The sequence below is a fragment of the Gopherus evgoodei genome, chromosome 16, assembly GCF_007399415.2.
Source record: "Gopherus evgoodei ecotype Sinaloan lineage chromosome 16, rGopEvg1_v1.p, whole genome shotgun sequence".
In the NCBI taxonomy this organism is placed as follows: Eukaryota; Metazoa; Chordata; order Testudines; family Testudinidae; genus Gopherus; species Gopherus evgoodei.
In genome coordinates this window covers 1,493,935-1,511,152 of record NC_044337.1, presented here as the reverse complement: position 1 = coordinate 1,511,152, position 17,218 = coordinate 1,493,935, and the positions used below count along the sequence as shown (strand labels likewise).

Here is a 17,218-nt window from a genome sequence, read left to right as displayed (position 1 = left end):
ATCACCCAGGGCTCCGGCAGCGATTTAAAAGGGCCCTGGCCACTGCTGCAGTAGTGGCCGTGGCAGCCAGGAGCCCCAGGGTCTCTCAAATCGTAGGGCCCCAAGGCAGCTGTCCCTTTTCCCCCTTCCCCCCCCCGTTGGTGGCCCTGGGGGGGGCAAACGGGGCAGCAACATTAAAACGCTGCCATGGCAGTGCTTTAACATTGGCTGTGTACAGACCCGTACCGGCCCGTACCTGTCCACTTTCACCTCTGCCTCAGGGACATAGAGCATGAAAACAGCTATAATGAGTCAGACCAAAGGTCCATCTAGCCCAGTATCCTCCTGTCTTCTGACAGTGGCCAGTGCCAGGTGCCCCAGAGGGAATGAACAGAGCAGAGAATCATCAACTGAACCATCCCCTGTCACCCATTCCCAGCTTCTGGCAAACAGAGGCTAGGGACACCATCCCTCCCCATCCTGGCTAGTATCAATTGATGGAACTATTCACCATGAATTTATCTAGTTCTTTTTTGAACACAAACAGGGTGAAGGCTCCTTGTGCCCTCTCACCCCCTTGCGTACCCATCCAGGTATCAACCACAATACAGCCCTTGCATTATACAAGTCCAAACTTAGGAACCTAATCCCAGGAATCCTTACTCATACAAGCAGTCCTTGTTCACATAGTGTCAATGGGTAACTCACATGAGCAAGGGCTACTTGTGCGAGTAAGGATTTGCAGGGTCAAGCCCTTAGGGTGCCATTCCTTTGTATACATGTAATGAGGCGTCACATGCATGAAATGAAGAGACTGCAGGGTTAGTTGGTTGGTTGGTTTGGTATGTGTCACAAATTCTTCCTCTGCATCATTCCATGTAAATGATCTATGTAAGGAAACAAGAGTTTATCAGCCTCACATGAGTTGTTACGCTACATGTGCATGTGTCATAACATTTTTCCCAGATCTGGACCTTAGCGTCCAAAATATGGGTGTTAGCATGAAAACCTCCAAGCTTAGTTACCAGCTTGGACCTGGTAAAGCTGCCACCAGCCAGGAATCTATACAGTGCCTGGAGCACTGTGGTCCCCCTGAAAAACCTTCCCTGGGGACCCCAAGACCCAAATCCCTTGAGTCTCACAACAAAGGGAAATAATCCTTTTTCCCTTCCCCCCTCCAGGTGCTCCTGGAGAGATACACAGACACAAGCTCTGTGAATCCAAACAGAGTGACTCCCCCTCTCCGTTCCTAGTCCTGGAAACAAAAAGGATTTTCCTATTCCCCAGAGGGAATGCAAAATCAGGCTAGCAAATCCAACGCACACAGATTTCCCCTGATTTCTTCCTCCCACCAATTCCCTGGTGAGTACGGACTCAATTTCCCTGAAGTAAAGAAAAACTCCAACAGGTCTTAAAAGAAAGCTTTATATAAAAAGAAAGAAAAAATACATACAAATGGTCTCTCTGTATTAAGGTGACACAACACAGGGTCGATTGCTTAAAAGAATATTGAATAAACAGCCTTATTCAAAAAGAATACAAATCAAAGCACTCCAGCAACTACACACATGTAAATACAAAAAAAAAAACAATATAAACCTTATTGTCTTACTATCTTGTACTTACAACTTGGAAACAGAAGATTAGGAAGCCAGAAGATAGAAAAATCACTCTCATAGCTGAAAGGGTCAGACACAAGACAAAGAACAAAGAACTCCACACACAAACTTCCCTACACCCAGATTTGAAAAAGTCTTGTTTCCTGATTGGTCCTCTGGTCAGGTGTTTCAGGTTACTGGTGTTACCCCTTTACAGGTAAAAGAACATTAACCCTTAGCTATCTGTTTATGACAGCATGAGGTTTTATATAAACCAAAAATTTGGAATTATTCAGATTAACTTTAGTTTCCTATTTGTTCCAAAGATGTAAGTGCACCTCAATTAAGTCGGTCTCCCCAGACATCTCTGCTGATGCCCACTATTGATTCTCCATCTGCCCTAAAATCTGAGCTGGTCCCATTCACTATCCTTTAAAGAATTTGCTACTATATGCTGAAGGCCACATGTTGGAATATCCCAGAATTTTATCTCTTCAGTTGTCAACTACAGTCTAGACAAATTCATCTTCTTTATTTCTTCAGGCCCAAATTATGAGCAGCCCCTGCACAGCTGCTGAGGGATGAGTAAAAACCTCCCCACCTCGACTGTTGCATGGGGCCAATCTGAGGAACAGTCCCTGTGCTGTGGTCCAAAGACCTCATCCCAAACATCTCATCATCTTCAGCAGGAACAGAAGAGGCGACAGCATAGATCCCATGGTATCTCACATGAGAGAGATGATTATTCAAAACACAGGTGATTATTCAAAACCACTCTCTGGGATTTCCCAGTGAAGGAGGAAGAGAACCAGTCAAGAACGATGCTGTCCACTCTGGGCTGGGTCTGCAGATACATCAACAAAATGTCAGTCCATGATATCAAGCACTTTGGACTGACTAAAAAAAACATGGACACTTGACCATAGTCCATCACCAGATTATCAACCAGTGAGACTAGAACAATATCAATATAATATTCAGTCATGAACGCAATATTGCAGCCAATTCCATTGCAAATTCTGTCTAATTTGCTGTCCACACTAACCCTTTGGTCTTCTTCTGCATTCCTGCTTTCTGGTATCCAATCCCTTCTCATGGACTCCGAGTTTCAGATATTTCCCTCAGGTGTATTAGCTTGCACTTTGCCAAGCTCCATCTCATGTAGCTGTCCTTATGTCTAATTTCTCTATGCCATACCCTTTGCATTATTTTTGTGCCCTCACCAGTTTTCACAGCTATTCCAGTTTAGCACCATCTGCAAATGCCACTGATGCACTAGGTACTCCCTCCTTCAGAACATTAATTGAGAAGTTAAATTAGACCAGACCTACTTCCAATCTCTGCAGCAGGCAGTCCACTCCTCAATACCCTGCAGTATAGGTGTGGGCAGCACATTTCATTAAGGTGTGCACCCAGAGAATTTTTTTTTAAAAGGTGAACATTTATTGAATACTCAGTCATAAAGGACATTATTTTTATTCATCAAACTAAATAAACTAAAACCTTAATTTTTTAAATTAACAACTAAACTTTACTTAAAAAAATGAGACAAAATACCAAATTTTTGCTGTAGTGATAACCTAGCTTATACAAAGATTAAGATAATGAAAATTGACTGTATCTTTAACCAGATGAGTTAACTCAAATTGATCAAAACAGACTAAGGTTTCTTCATCTTCCCATCCTAGAGAATGAGACGTTGCACACCAGGTGTTATGGACTTAAATCATATCATTCTAATTAACTGACAAAGTCAATTCTTGTTCAATGTACAAAAACATGAGTGAGTTGAGGCGCTGTTGGGACATTGTACTTCTTAGTTTGTTTTTCACATGTGCTAGTTTCGAAAAGGCTCTTTCACATGAACAGCTTGTAGCAGGTAAGACTGGAAAGCATTGAACAAATTTGTAAAAGGCCTGGAGCATGGAAGACCAATCTGATTCCTTTAGCCAATCACGTCACTCTCTGGTGGTATTCATAGTGCTGACTTTAGGAACAGATCCGTCATGATCCCGAAGGAATCCGACTTCAGCTACCAATTCATCCAAGAACACTTTAAATTTGTTGGCAATGATTCTCATATCGTCCCTGCCAACGTCTAAGTTCAGCAGTTTTTCCACTGCAGTCACAACTTTACAAGTTTCCTGTTCAAATCGCTGGTCAATGCTGGTAATTACTGAGTTTAGGAGTGGGTAAAATGAAGTTATTCTTTCCTGCTCCTCTTTTGTATCAAAGTGATGCTGGGACTCAAATGCGTCATCAATACGAGTGGACGTTTTTCTCTTCTTAACTGGGGGAATCAATAGATCATTCTCTACACACATTTTCACACTGTCATTAAAAATAGATTGAAAATATTCTGGGCCACTTATCGCAAAGAGTTACGCAAGCTTTTCGCCCCTGTCATTGCAGTAAGTAAGTTGAGATCTGGAGCTTGAAGAGCCTTACTCACTTTTACCACCATCTGGAGAATAGGGTGCATCATGTGAAGGGCAAAGATGAACTTGAATGAATTTAGTTCATGGATAAGACCCCTGGCTTTTCTTTTAGCGTCAGCAAGGCGAGTTGTTTCTATAATCTCTTCTAAAGCTTGTAAAATGATGGAGTAATTTTGTTTTACAGCAGCCACTGCTTCTGCTCTGCATGCCCATCTTGAGTTTGACAGTGACTTCAAAGTCTTCAACTGGGATCCTACTTCTTGTGAAATCTTCTCCATTACTGCATGTCGCACAGGACTCCCCTCCATGAAGGCATAAAAAGCCTAAACAACACCAAAAAAATCAAAGACAGTTCTGTTTTGTTTACTTGAAATGCATGATCTACTAGGACGAGGGTCAAACAATGTGCATAGACAGTGTACATAGAGTGTTTCTTTCTTTACATTTCATTTGAACTCCCACAGTACATCCAGACGTACTAGATGCACCATCAAAGCAGACAGACATCACTGATGACCAGTCAATTTTAAGAATGCCGAGGACGTCATTTAACTGGTCAAAAATAGACTGAGAATCAACTGTTAATAGTCTCTGAACAGACACAAAATGTTCAACTGGACTATGTCTTTCATTGTCAAAATACCACACCACAATGGACATCTGTTCATGGTGTCCACAGTCAGTAGTGTCGTCTGCAATTATTGAGACCATTTTTCCATTTAGTGAAGACACAATCTTTTGTTGCACAACATTGTGCAAGGCCACAATTAAATCATTTTGGATGAGATTACTCAGATAGGCAGCATTTTGAGGAGATTGTTGCACATGCTTTGCCATTATGGGATCATATTTTTGGAGCATATTGACAACATTTAGAAATAAACCATTCTCAAAAGTGTCAGCTTTTTTACTGTGACCCTTGAATGGTCTCCCACCTTTCGTCAAACACAGAACAATGTCAATCAGTCGCTCCATTACACTTCTGTTATGGCACCATTATTCTTCTTGTTTAGACAGATAAGCCTGCTTGCCTTCATCCAACAATACATCAGTAGGTTTCCCTTCATTAAAACTTGATCATAAAGAACAGCTCAACACATGAGCTTTTGACAGTTGGTGGTTTTTAAAACTTTTGTTAGCCCTATGCCAGTTTGCGAATCCCTTATCAATAAATGTTGGATCCATGTGACCTTTGTTTGCTGCATCATTAGAGGAGAAGCAATGGCAGTAAAAGCAAAATGCTGCATCCTTTGATGGGCTATATTCTAACCACCTATACTTTTTCATACCAATCGGACTGAAAACTTCTCTCTTTATTCCCTATTTTACTTCTAGGAAAGATGCTCAATCTAGGCTGATAAGGACCTCTAGATAATCGAGACTGGGATTCTAATCTATTTTTTGGAATATCCCAGACCAGGTCATCAGATGGCATGTTTGATGGCTTTGAATAGGAACTACACTGACCTGAATAAGAGACAAAGTCTGTTTCTGTTGGTCAATACTCAGTTTATTGCATGCACTAGAACTGGTGGCAGCATTATCTTCATGTAAGTTCTTAACCAAGGAGTCCGAGCTATTTGCACTACTATCAGCACATTCATTATAATTAGGTCCGTCTGCTCCTTTTCTTATCTTAACAATGAACCGATCCATATTTTAAAATTAAAGGGAGGGTATCATACAATTGAAATGTAAAGCCGTGGGCTTGTTATGCTATTTCAGTAGAGTACACGCAACAAAGATTACAAACACTGTAGACACTGTGCTGGGCATGCCTGATGTGGCCACTTATACAGGTCAAAGAATTTTCTAGAATAGTAGTCGGAGAGGGAGGGAAGGACTAATGGTAATGGGATGCCGCAGTAGTGGGGAGGCCTGCTGCGAGCGAACGCGGGCTTTCTACAACATCTATATTATGCAATTTGGCGCTGATTGCATAATACAACAATTCATACTTGATAACTAAAAGAGCATATCATGCAATTAAATTAAAACGCAAAGCTGCTCTTTTTTCTGAGACATTAGGGCAGGGATGGACAAACTTTTTGGGCCGAGAGCCACATTGGGGTGGGGAAATTATATGCAGGGCCGGGGCAAAGCGCTGGGGTGCAGGAGGGGGTGTGGTGTGCAGGAACAGGCTCAGAGCAAGGGATTGTTCTCAGTGGTACCTGATGACAGAACAAGGAGTAATGGTCTCAAGTTGCAGTGAGGGAGGTCTTGGTTGGATATTAGGAAAAACTTTTTCACTAGGAGGGTGGTGAACCACTGGAATGGGTTACCTAGGGAGGTGGTGGAATCTCCTTCCTTAGAGGTTTTAAAGTTCAGGTTTGACAAAGCCCAGGCTGGGATGATTTAGTTGGGGATTGGTCCTGCTTTGAGCAGGGGGCTGGACTAGATGACCTCCTGAGGTCCCTTCCAACCCTGATATTTTATGATTCTATGATTGGGACAGAGAAGGGGTGCAGGGTGCAGGCAGGGGGCTCAGGGAAGGGGGTTGGGGAGCAGGGTGCAGGCAGGGTGCTCAGGGCAGGAGGTTGGGATGCATGAGGGGTGCAGCAGGAGGCTCAGGACAGGGAGTTGGGAGGCTGGGTGCAGGAGGGTTTCAGGCTCCGGCCCGGCGCCACTTACCTAAAGCAGCTCAGGGTGGCAGCAGTGTGCTCCCTGGCTGTCTGCCCAGGCCCCACACCGTGCCACTCACCACATCCCTGCACGGCCCTTGGGTGGGAGCACAGGGCTCCGCACGCTACCCTTGCCACACCTCCAGGTACCTCCCCCAAAGCTCCCATTGGCCGCGGTTCCCCGTTCTTGGCCAATGGGAGCTGCAGAGGACGATGCCTGGAGCTGCACACGGAGCCCTGTGCCCCTCTCCTCCCCCCGAGGCCCCAGGGACATGATGCCAGCCACTTCTGAGAGCGGCATACGGCCTGCAGCACTACAGGGGGAAAGTCCCATGGGCCAAATCCAAAGCCCTGAGGGGCCAGGCCCACCCCTGCATTAGGTATGCCTGGACACACCTAGCACACCCCATGCGCATGCCTATGCACTGCAGTTTACCATAACCCTTTCTTTATTTAGAGTCTGTGACCAATGCACAATTCTACATGGTAGTTTTTCTACCTAAGACAATTTGAGATCATAACAATTTCATAAGATACTACAGAATGTTTTACTAAAATCAGTCACATGGCAGCTACTGTGTTCTCCTCGTGCTCTAATTTTGTAATTCAAACCAAAAACCAATAAAGCTTTATTAACAACATTTACTAATAAACCTTGTTTGTGGGGAGGGACAGCTCAGTGGTTTGAGCATTGACCTGGTAAACCCAGGGTTGTGAGTTCAATCCTTGAGGGGGCCGTTTAGGGAGCTGGCGCAAAAATCCGCCAGGGGGTTGGACTAGATGACCTCCTGAGGTCCCTTCCAACCCTGATATTCTATGTTTGCCCCACTTCCCTCACCCCTCAATTCTGCCACTATGAACACAGCCAATGTGGTTCAAAACCCACCAAAATTATCTATGACCTGGACAGAAAACCCTTCACAGTGGTCAAGAGCTTGGAGCACAGAGAGCAAAGGGTATTCATTTAACTGTCAAGCATGAAAAGAGGTAACTTACCTCAGGTAAATAAGGTGACTGCAGAGGGCCTAAACATGTTGCCCCAACTCAGAGGTGTCAGAAGGCACAACCAGGGCACTGTTAATGTCCAAGAGCAACATACCCCTTTAGATTTTCCTCCACCTAGCCTAGAGTGACAAGGGCAGAACATTTACAGCCTATCACTGCTTCCTTTGGCTGGTTAAAACAGATTCCTTATTGCAGCTATTTGTTATTAAAGGTACTAGCACTGGGCTCAGCATTTTAAAAGAGACACTGAAATTTTCAAAGCAATATGGGAGATTTAGACAGGTTCAGTAGGTGGCAAGAAGCTGGCATGCTGTACAATATGGTGAATCTGGAAGGACTTTATACTACAGGGATTATATCTCATGTAACCTCATAAAAGGGGTCTCGAGCAGGGGTGAGGGTATCCTGTGTGCATGCCAGCAGCTGTGTAGACGAAGCAAAGGGATGTTCACATGTATTATTCAATAAGCTCATAGAATTGACACAATTTTAGCAGGGAAATGTGTAACAAAACATCATGAGAGCCATGAACTCTAGCAGAAGCTGATAATTGTAAAGACTTGACTTGCAGCACAACAACAACCCGAACAGGTCTGCTATATAACAAGGGAGGGACACGAGAGTTGTGCATGAAAACCATCCTATACGTCCACTCTAGGAATAATCATATGAAGACACCTACCATGCAACATAAATCCCTCCATTGTGTTCATAGGTACTGAAGGGCCATATGCCATGGTATTGTATGCACCAAGACACAGCATGGGAAGACTTCATTCCCACTCATTGCTCTAACAAGGAATAAAGCAGTATAATAATGATGCTATTTTACATTTATACAGGACATTTCATACATTTTAAGACTGCACAATATAACATTGAATTGCAGCCACTTGTGGAGTGGAGATAGCACCTGATCGTTACACTCTATACTACAACTGCATCAGAAGAGGAGGTAATGCTGACCAAGAATGCCAGGGCAATCACTTGTTCTTATCAAGGTACTGGTGATGTCCGTGAAGAGCAGATAGGGCTTTGGTTTTTAAAGATTTGTTTGAAAGAGCCAACTTGCAGTAAGCTGCACGGAAGTTAATGAATCCACCTGGGAAAGCTGAAGGGCTGAATCAAACCTGCTGGCATTTGAATTTATGGTTCGAGGGATTTTAGACCTGTTGCTGAGACCACATCATCATGCTTGTCACACAACAGTAAACAAATTCTGTACCCTGCTCAGTAATAGGGTCATATATTCATGTCTCTCACACAGAAGAAAAGTTGTCTACTAGAAATCGTTCCGAGGCCTGGTCTACACTATGATTTTAGGTCAAATTTAGCAGCGTTACCTTGATTTAAGCCTGGACCTGTCCACACAACAAAGCCCAGTTTTTGACTTAAAGGGCTCTTTAAATCGATTTCTTTCCTCCATCTCCGATGAGGGGATCAGCGCTGAAATCGGCTTTGCCAAGTCGAATTTGGGGTAGTGTGGATGCAATTCAATGGTATTGGCCTCTGGGAGCTATCCCAGAGTGCTACATTGTGATCGCTCTGGACAGCACTCTCAACTCAGATGCACTGGCCAGGTAGACAGGAAATGGCCTGCGAACTTTTGAATCTCATTTCCTGTTTAGCCAGAGTGGCAAGGTGCAGCTGAGTGCAGATCTCATCAGCAGAGGTGACCATGATGGAGTCCCAGGATTGCAAAAGAGCTCCAGCATGAACCGAATGGGAGGTACGGGATCTGCTTGCCATATGGGGAGACGAATCCGTGCTAGCTGAACTCTGTTGCAGTAAACGAAATGCCAAAACATTAGAAAAAGTCTCAAAGGGCATGAAGGACAAAGGCCATAATAGGAACGCACAGCAGTGCCATGTGAAAATTAAGGCTGAACAGAAATGTTCCCTGCTGTTAGCCATATGGTGGGGGGAGGGGTGAAGTGATCTTCCCATGGAATAGTGTATGGGGGGGGAGAATTTGAGTTTGTGCTGCACACTAACCCACAAACTGCAGCCCCTCCTTTTAAATTGCAAACCCATTTTAAATGGCCAATCCAATGGCCGCTTGGTATGGGAAATGAGGGCACTGCTGTTTGAAACCATTCCCACATGTTATGAAGGTTAAAGAAGCCAAAAGACTGTGGCTTACCATGGCTGTCTGAAAGCCGAATTCTGTTGCCTGGCACGGTGGGAGTGATCTCTCACACCACACTGGCATGCCCTCAATATAAGAGACAAAATGCTACCTTGTAACGAAAGCACATGTGCTGTATAATGTGAACAGCAAGGTTTAACGGGAAAGAGTGATGCTACTGTTCCCTAAAATGTGTCTTTTTCTCTACCATGCTCCCTTTTCCCCCCCACCAGCTGCAAATGTTTCTCTTTCACAGAGGCTAGCGAAGATTAGAAGGCGAAAAAAATGTACTCGGGATGAGATGTTCTCAGAGCTACTGCTGTTCTTCCACACGGACAGAGCACCCCAGAATGTGTGGAGGCAGATGATGTCAAGGTGAAGGAAAGCATAACAGGAACACAAGGAGAGGTGACGGGCTGAAGAGGATGGGTGGCGTCAGCTTGCTGACAGAAGGCAAGAGTCGATGCTCTGACTGCTGGAGCATCAGACTGATATGCTCCAGTGTATGGTTGAGATGCAGGAAAGGCAGCAGGAGCACAGACCGCCACTACAGCCCCTGTGTAACCAACCGCCCTCCTCCCCAAGTTCCATAGCTTCCTCACTCAGACACCCAAGAACGCAGTGGGTGGGGGGGTCCTCCGGCCGCCCAGCTACTCCACCCCAGAGGATTGCCCAAGCAACAGAAGGCTGTCCTTCAATAAGTTTAAGTTTTAAAGTGCGGTGTGGCCATGTCCTTCCCTCCTCCGGCACCCCTATTGGGCTACCCCCATTTGTGTGATGAATTAATAAAGAATGCACCAATGTGAAGCAACAATGACTTTATTGCCTCTGCAAGTGGTGATCAAAGGTGGGAGGGGAGGGTGTTTAGCTTACAGGGAAGAAGAGTGAACCAAGGAGGGGGGAGGAGGGTTCATCAAGAGAAACAAACAGAACTTTCACACTGTAGCCTGGCCAGTCATTAAACTGGTTTTCAAAGCTTCTCTGATGCGCAGTGTGTCCTGCTGTGCCCTTCTAACTGCCCTGGTGTCTCACTGCGCGTAATCAGTGGCCAGACGATTTGCCTCAGCCTCCCACCCCAACATAAACGTCTCCCCCTTACTCACAGAGATTGCGGAGCACATAGCAAGCAGTAATAACCATGGAAATATTGGTTTCGCTGAGGTCTAACCGAGTCAGTAAACGGCACCAGCGTGCTTTTAAGTGTCCAAATGCACATTCTACCACCATTCTGCACTTGCTCAGCCTGTGGCTGAACAGCTCCTGACTACTGTCCAGGCTGCCTGTGTATGGCTTCATGAGCCATGGCATTAAGGGGTAGGCTGGGTCCCCAAGGATAACTATAGGCATTTCAACATCCCCAACAGTTATTTTCTGGTCTGGGAAGAAAGTCCCTTCCTGCAGCTTTTGAAACAGACCACAGTTCCTGAAGACGTGAGTGTCATGTACCTTTCCCGTCCATCCCACGTTGATGCCAGTGAAACATCCCTTGTGATCCACCAGTGCTTGCAACACCATTGAAAAGTACCCCTTGCAATTTATGTACTGGGTGCCCTGGTGCTCCGGTGCCAAGATAGGGATATGGGTTCCATCTATTACCCCACCACAGTTAGGGAATCCCATTGCAGCAAAGCTATCCACTATGACCTGTATATTTCCCAGAGTCACTAGCCTTGATAGCAGCAGACCTTTTATTGTGTGGGCTCCTTGGATCACAGTAGCTCCCACAGTAAATTTGCCCACTCCAAATTGATTCCCGACTGATCAGTAGCTGTCTGGAGTTGCAAGGTTTCACAGGGCTATTGCCACTCACTTCTCAACTGTGAGGACTGCTCTCATCTTGGTATTCTGGTGCTTCAGGGCAGGGGAAAGCAAGTCACAAAGTTCCATGAAAGTGCCCTTATGCACGCGAAAGTTCCGTAGTCACTGGGAATCATCTGAGACCTGCAACACTATGTGGTCCCACCCATCTGTGCTTGTTTCCCGGGCCCAGAATTGGCGTTCCACAGCATGAACCTGCCCCATTAACACCATGATGTGCACATTGTCAGGGCCCGTACTTTGCGAGAAGTCTATGTCCATGTCTATGTCCTCATCAGTCTCGTCAGCACGCTGCCATCACCTCCTTGCCTGGTTTTGCTTTGGCAGGTTCTGGTTCTGTATATACTCCAGGATACTGCGTGTGGCATTTACAGTGCTCATAATTGCTGCAGTGATCTCAGCGGGCTCCATGCTGATGATGCTCATTAAAAAATAATGCATTTATTAAATTTGTGACTGCATGACTTGGAGAATTGTATGTCTCCTGTTCTGTTTTACCTGCATTGTGCCATATATTTCATGTTACAGCAGTCTCGAATGATGACTCAGCACGTTGTTGATTTTAAAGACACTTTCACAGCAGATTTGACAAAATGCAAAGAAGGTACCAATGTGAGATTTCTGAAGATAGCTATAGCACTCGACCCAAGGTTTAAGAATTTGAAGCGCCTTCCAAAAATCTGAGAGGGACGAGGGACGGAGCATGCTTTCAGAAGTCTTAAAAGAGCAATGCTCCAATGCAGAAAATACAGAACCTGAACTACCACCACCACCAAAAAACAAACAACAACAAAACCAACCTTTTACTAGTGGCATCTAATTCAGATGATGAAAATGAACATGCGTCAGTCTGCTCTGGATCGTTATCGAGCAGAACCCGTCATCACCAAGGACGCATATCCTCTGGAATTGTGGTTGAAACATGAAGGGACATATGAATCTTTAGCACATCTGGCATGTAAATCTCTTGTGATGCCAGCTACAAGTGTCATGCAAACATCTGTTCTCACTTTCAGGTGACATTGTAAACAAGAAGCAGGCAGCATTATCTCCTGCAAATTGTAACCAAACTTGTTTGTCTGAGGAATTGGCTGAACAAGAAGTAAGACTGGGTGGACTTGTAGGCTCTAAAGTTTTATATTTGAATGCAGATTTTTTTAACATAATTCTACATTTGTAAGTTCAACTTTCACGATAAAGAGATTGCACTACAATACCTGTATGAGATGTATTTTTCAATTCTATTTCTTGTTTTTTACAGTGCAAATATTTGTAATCAAAAATATAAAGTGAGAACTGTACACTTTTTATTGTGTTATGATTGAAATCAATTTGAAAATGTAGAAAACATCCAAAATATTTAAATAAATGGTATTCTATTATTGTTTAACAGTGCAATTAATCGTGATTTTTTTAACTGTGTGATTAATTGCGATTAATTTTAATTGCTTGACAGCCCTAAAAATAATCTGAACTATATTGCCTTCTGCACTGTCCATTTCTAACTACATCACTTCCTCTTTTCTTACCCCACTATTACCATCATCGGGATTTAATGCTGTGCCTTAGAGCTTCAGAGTGACAAGCTGCTTTAAGTCTATTTGTCAGCGCAGCATCGACTGGGCTCTACAAAGAACTCTGCTATAATTTTTTCTAGCAAAAAGAGTCTCCCCCAAGTTCATATGAAAAGTTCACTTCCTCTAATCTGCTTAGCAGTGAACGGCTAAAACTGGGGAAGCAGCCAGTGCTACTAACGGACCTATTCCCTTTATGGTTGTCCACATAATATCAGCCCAGCAGCCACTAGGAAGCAAAAGGCAAATATCTCCAGAGGGCTGCAGCTGTATTTGCCACACAGCAGGGATGGAGCCAGTTCTCTGCCATCTTCATGGCCAATATTCCACAGTCAGTTTAAGATGTGAAGCTCATCTATATTTAAAAAAAAAATCCCAAGTCCCATCAAGCAACAGACAAGTTTTTCAGGATCTCCCAGGAGCCATAAGAACGGCCATACCGGATCAGACCAAAGTATCCTGTCTTCTGACAGTGGCCAGGGCCAGATGGTTCAGAGGGGATGAACACAAAGATCCATCCCCTGTCGCTCATTCCCAGCTGCTGGCAAACAGAGGCTCTCCTTGCCCATCCTGATTAATAGTCATTGATGAACCTATCCTCCATGAACTTATCTAGTCTTTTTTGAACCCTATCTTGGCCTTCACAACATTCTCTGGCAAGGATTTCCACAGGTTGACTGTGCATTGTGTGAAGAAATACTTCCTTTTGTTTGTTTTAAATATGCTGCCTATTCATTTCATCTGGTGACTCCTAGTTCTTGTGTTATGAGGAGTAAATATTTCCTTATTTACTTTCTCCACTCCAGTCATGATTTTATAGACCTCTGTTGTATCCCTCTTAGTCGTCTCTTTTCCAAGCTGAAAATTCCCAGTTTTATTAATCTTTCCTCATAAGTCTTACCATATTAAAAGGTAAGAGGGATGGGCAATATATGCCCAAATTCTATAGCATGGATCAAGTACTAAGAAAAGAACACCTTTCAAAGGGTAAACGTAATGGCCTGAGACATTCCAAGAAATGGGGATATTTAGTAGGTTTGGCGTTTCACAGGATGGCTTTTTTATTACAGGGGGAATTGAGGATCACCTCACTGGGAAAACCACCACCAGCCATGTGGTCAGACATGCAGATGCAAACCAAACCAGGCAAACTCAAAGTATTTGCCATTTACAAGGATTGAAAGAATCCACTCTGATGACTAGCTCATTAAAACATTAAACCCCTGCCTCAGTGGGGCTGGCATTTGGGCAATACCAATTGATGATGCTAGCAAGGCTGGGGAATATGCCCTGGGTAGAACCTTCCCAGATGAATTAACTCTTTGCTGGTTTTTCCATTTGAAAACAGTTATACGACACTTGAGAGAATTGCATGGTACAATCATATGTGCTAGCATATCAGACATTTAAGAGTGAACTTTCTGTTTTGCACAGGATAAGCATTTATCATATATTAGGTATTTTTTCAAATATTAGCCATGTGTCTATAGGTACTGTGTATGTCAGCATTTCTAGACTGCAGAAGTACAATGTAGTGTCTAATGAAAAGTGTTCCTACTCTAAGCAGCCATTAGTTACATTCCCTACATAAGGATTGTTCAGAGAGAGATTCTTTCTATTAGCTTAATGCACCCATACTAAATGCAGCTTGAACTGCACTGTTCATTAGTCCTTGAGGTGCTCACTCACACATACAGTAACCGAAGAGCCAGTGAGATTTTGCCCCACAGGGTGTTTCTGAGGAACACAAAAAGTTATGTCATTATATATGTAAAATTCATATACCAAATGTGATTTCCTGATTGCAAATCAATGCCATCAATTACTTGAGATTGGTTTGTGCTATTCCCATGAGTGATTTTTTGACAGGCCTCCCGCTAGGCAGATGGTTCCTTACAGCTCATGTCATTTGCTATTTAAACCCACTGGAAAGCCAGAATAAAGCTAAAAATAAATAAGCAGCATTCTCCACTGGAGCCTGCAGGTTAAAGGGAGCAAGGAAATCAAGCATCACATTCTCTCCCCAAGCACAAACAAGCCTGATTGTCTTGTCAGTTTAGTTTGCTTTGCAGGGATATTACCTTGTTTGGAAAAACAATGAGGCATCTAAAATGTTTGCATATTCGAGCACTATTCGTCTGGTGAATTTCACCAGAAAGAAAGAGAGGAGACAAATGCAAACACCGGCAATACTGAATCTTATTATGCCCCCTCACACACACACCCTGCCCTCTGCAAATGCCCAGATTTCTTCTACGCTGACATCTGTAATGCAGTTAGCCAGTCAGACTGCACACCCCAGGCAGCACGCTGAGTTGTGCGGGCATTTCGCTTAGCAAGGCATTGCCAGAATCTTCTTGGGTAGTTATTTTTATCGCACCCTTGCTATAAACTTGTCTAGACCGAGGTTCTCACTCACCTAACTTTAGCTGCTACAGAAGATATAGCATCATTCCTCAGAGTCTTCCTTCTGGATACAGCTGTGCCCATATTCGCTGGGAGAAAAGCTTTGGAGGCAACATTCATTGCACAAAACCTCTGCCCATAACGCTGAGGGGAAATAGCGATAACAAAGAGACGGCAAGAAGTCCTGCAGTATGCCCCGATCTGCTGCTTTATTCCTCCTGTCGCGGAGCCATGTGCACTCAGGATCCCAGCTTGGCATTCAAGGGGCCAAGCCCTGCCATGGCACCGTATCTGTATTGCCTCCTGCCATTCATCGCCTGGCAGCCTGAAGGAGACGCACAACAGACCCGGCTCTTGCTAGTAAAACGCTTCAGCAATCCGCTGCCTCCCCGTTTGCTGCCTTCTCATTGATGGCTGCAGGAGGCTGGGTCCTGGGAGGGTTAAGGCAGCTCCCTCCATATCCCCCTCCCCCCGTGCTGACATCATGGAAGGCATGTGAAGGAGGGGAGAGGGGGGCGCTCAGCAGCGAGAGGGAGAAGTGAAAGCTGGAAAACCAGCTCCGGGAGGAAAGGATGCGACGCCACGAAACCGGGGCAGCCGGCTAGAGGCAGCGCAGGCAAAACGCACCTGCTCCAGCAACCGCTTCCCAGCGCGTGCAGCAGCTCCGTGCACCCTGAGCCCCGGGACAGGCACCGGCCCAGCCAGAATGGGGCGATGGCAGCTCCTCCTCAGCCACAGCGCGGCGGGGGGGGCCTTGAAAGGCTGCCCAGGTGGGGGGAGGGTGATGGCTGGGACTTGGCTGGAGCAGGGGGCTTCAATCAGCCCATTAGGAAGCCAGGGGCCAGCTGTGAAATCTGCCCCCAGCTCTTGCCTTGTGTTTCTCTCCGTGTGCAGGGCTTTTGAAACTGGTAGGAGCTGTGCCTGCTTCTCCAGCCAGCGCCTCCCTTCATAGGTCAGGGTGTTAAAGTCATTCCTTGTTTTTAAACAAGCCTCTTTTTAAAGCCATGCTGACGTCATCCCCAAACCAAAGTAGCCTTTACAGCACAGCAGAGTAGAGGTCTCCATAGCCAGCCTCTTCCCAACCAGGGTGGGCCATCCAAATCCACACTCAGTTCTGAGAACCAGCCGCTAGGCTAGAAGCCCTTGACCTTGAGGAGAAGGAGGTGAGGGAGCTACAGCCTGAGCATAAGGTATTGTTAGGCCTGAATAAAGATATAGCAGACAAAACCAGGTATGCCAACCTGACCAAAGTCAGGCTAACAGAGGTTTGTGGGTAATCCCTGAGTGGAAAACACTGAAAAGCAGCAGCATGTCTCACAAGCGCTGGGAAAAAGTGAGATAAAAGAGAAGCTGCATTCCTGGCATAGTACCAGATGTGCTGTGTTCGGGCAGCTCCTTCGAAGAAGTGATAAGAGCCCTAGTTTCCCAGCCTCCTTGTTTTCACTCCCTGGTTTTGTTCTTTGTTTGTTTTTAACTCCCCTACATTTCTAACTTTAGGCATGCATGTATAGTAAAGGTGTCTAGTTTCTAGTTGTTAGAAGAAGGGGGTGGGTTGCTCCAGTGAATAATTTATGACGCAATGAAACTGTCTATATAGGCTTATACTAAGATGTAAGAGGGGGCTGGTTCTCTCTGGAGACGAGCTGCTCTC

General features: G+C 44.9%; 1 protein-coding gene across 7 annotated transcripts in view; it reads right to left on the bottom strand.

Annotated features, from left to right (window-relative positions):
- NSMF (NMDA receptor synaptonuclear signaling and neuronal migration factor) overlaps positions 1 to 16,209 on the bottom strand; it is an 83,023-nt gene extending 66,814 nt beyond the window's left edge. For 4 of the 7 annotated variants that reach the window (XM_030535885.1, XM_030535889.1, XM_030535890.1 and 1 more), the window contains exon 1: positions 15,581 to 16,207. In XM_030535885.1, the coding sequence (XP_030391745.1) occupies positions 15,581 to 15,687 (107 nt within the window). In that variant the 5' untranslated portion in view covers positions 15,688 to 16,207. Of the gene's footprint in view, positions 1 to 15,580 lie in introns of all 7 variants that reach the window. The other 3 variants (XM_030535887.1, XM_030535886.1, XM_030535892.1) reach the window with 3 other exon arrangements.
- Positions 16,210 to 17,218: the final 1,009 nt, after the last annotated feature.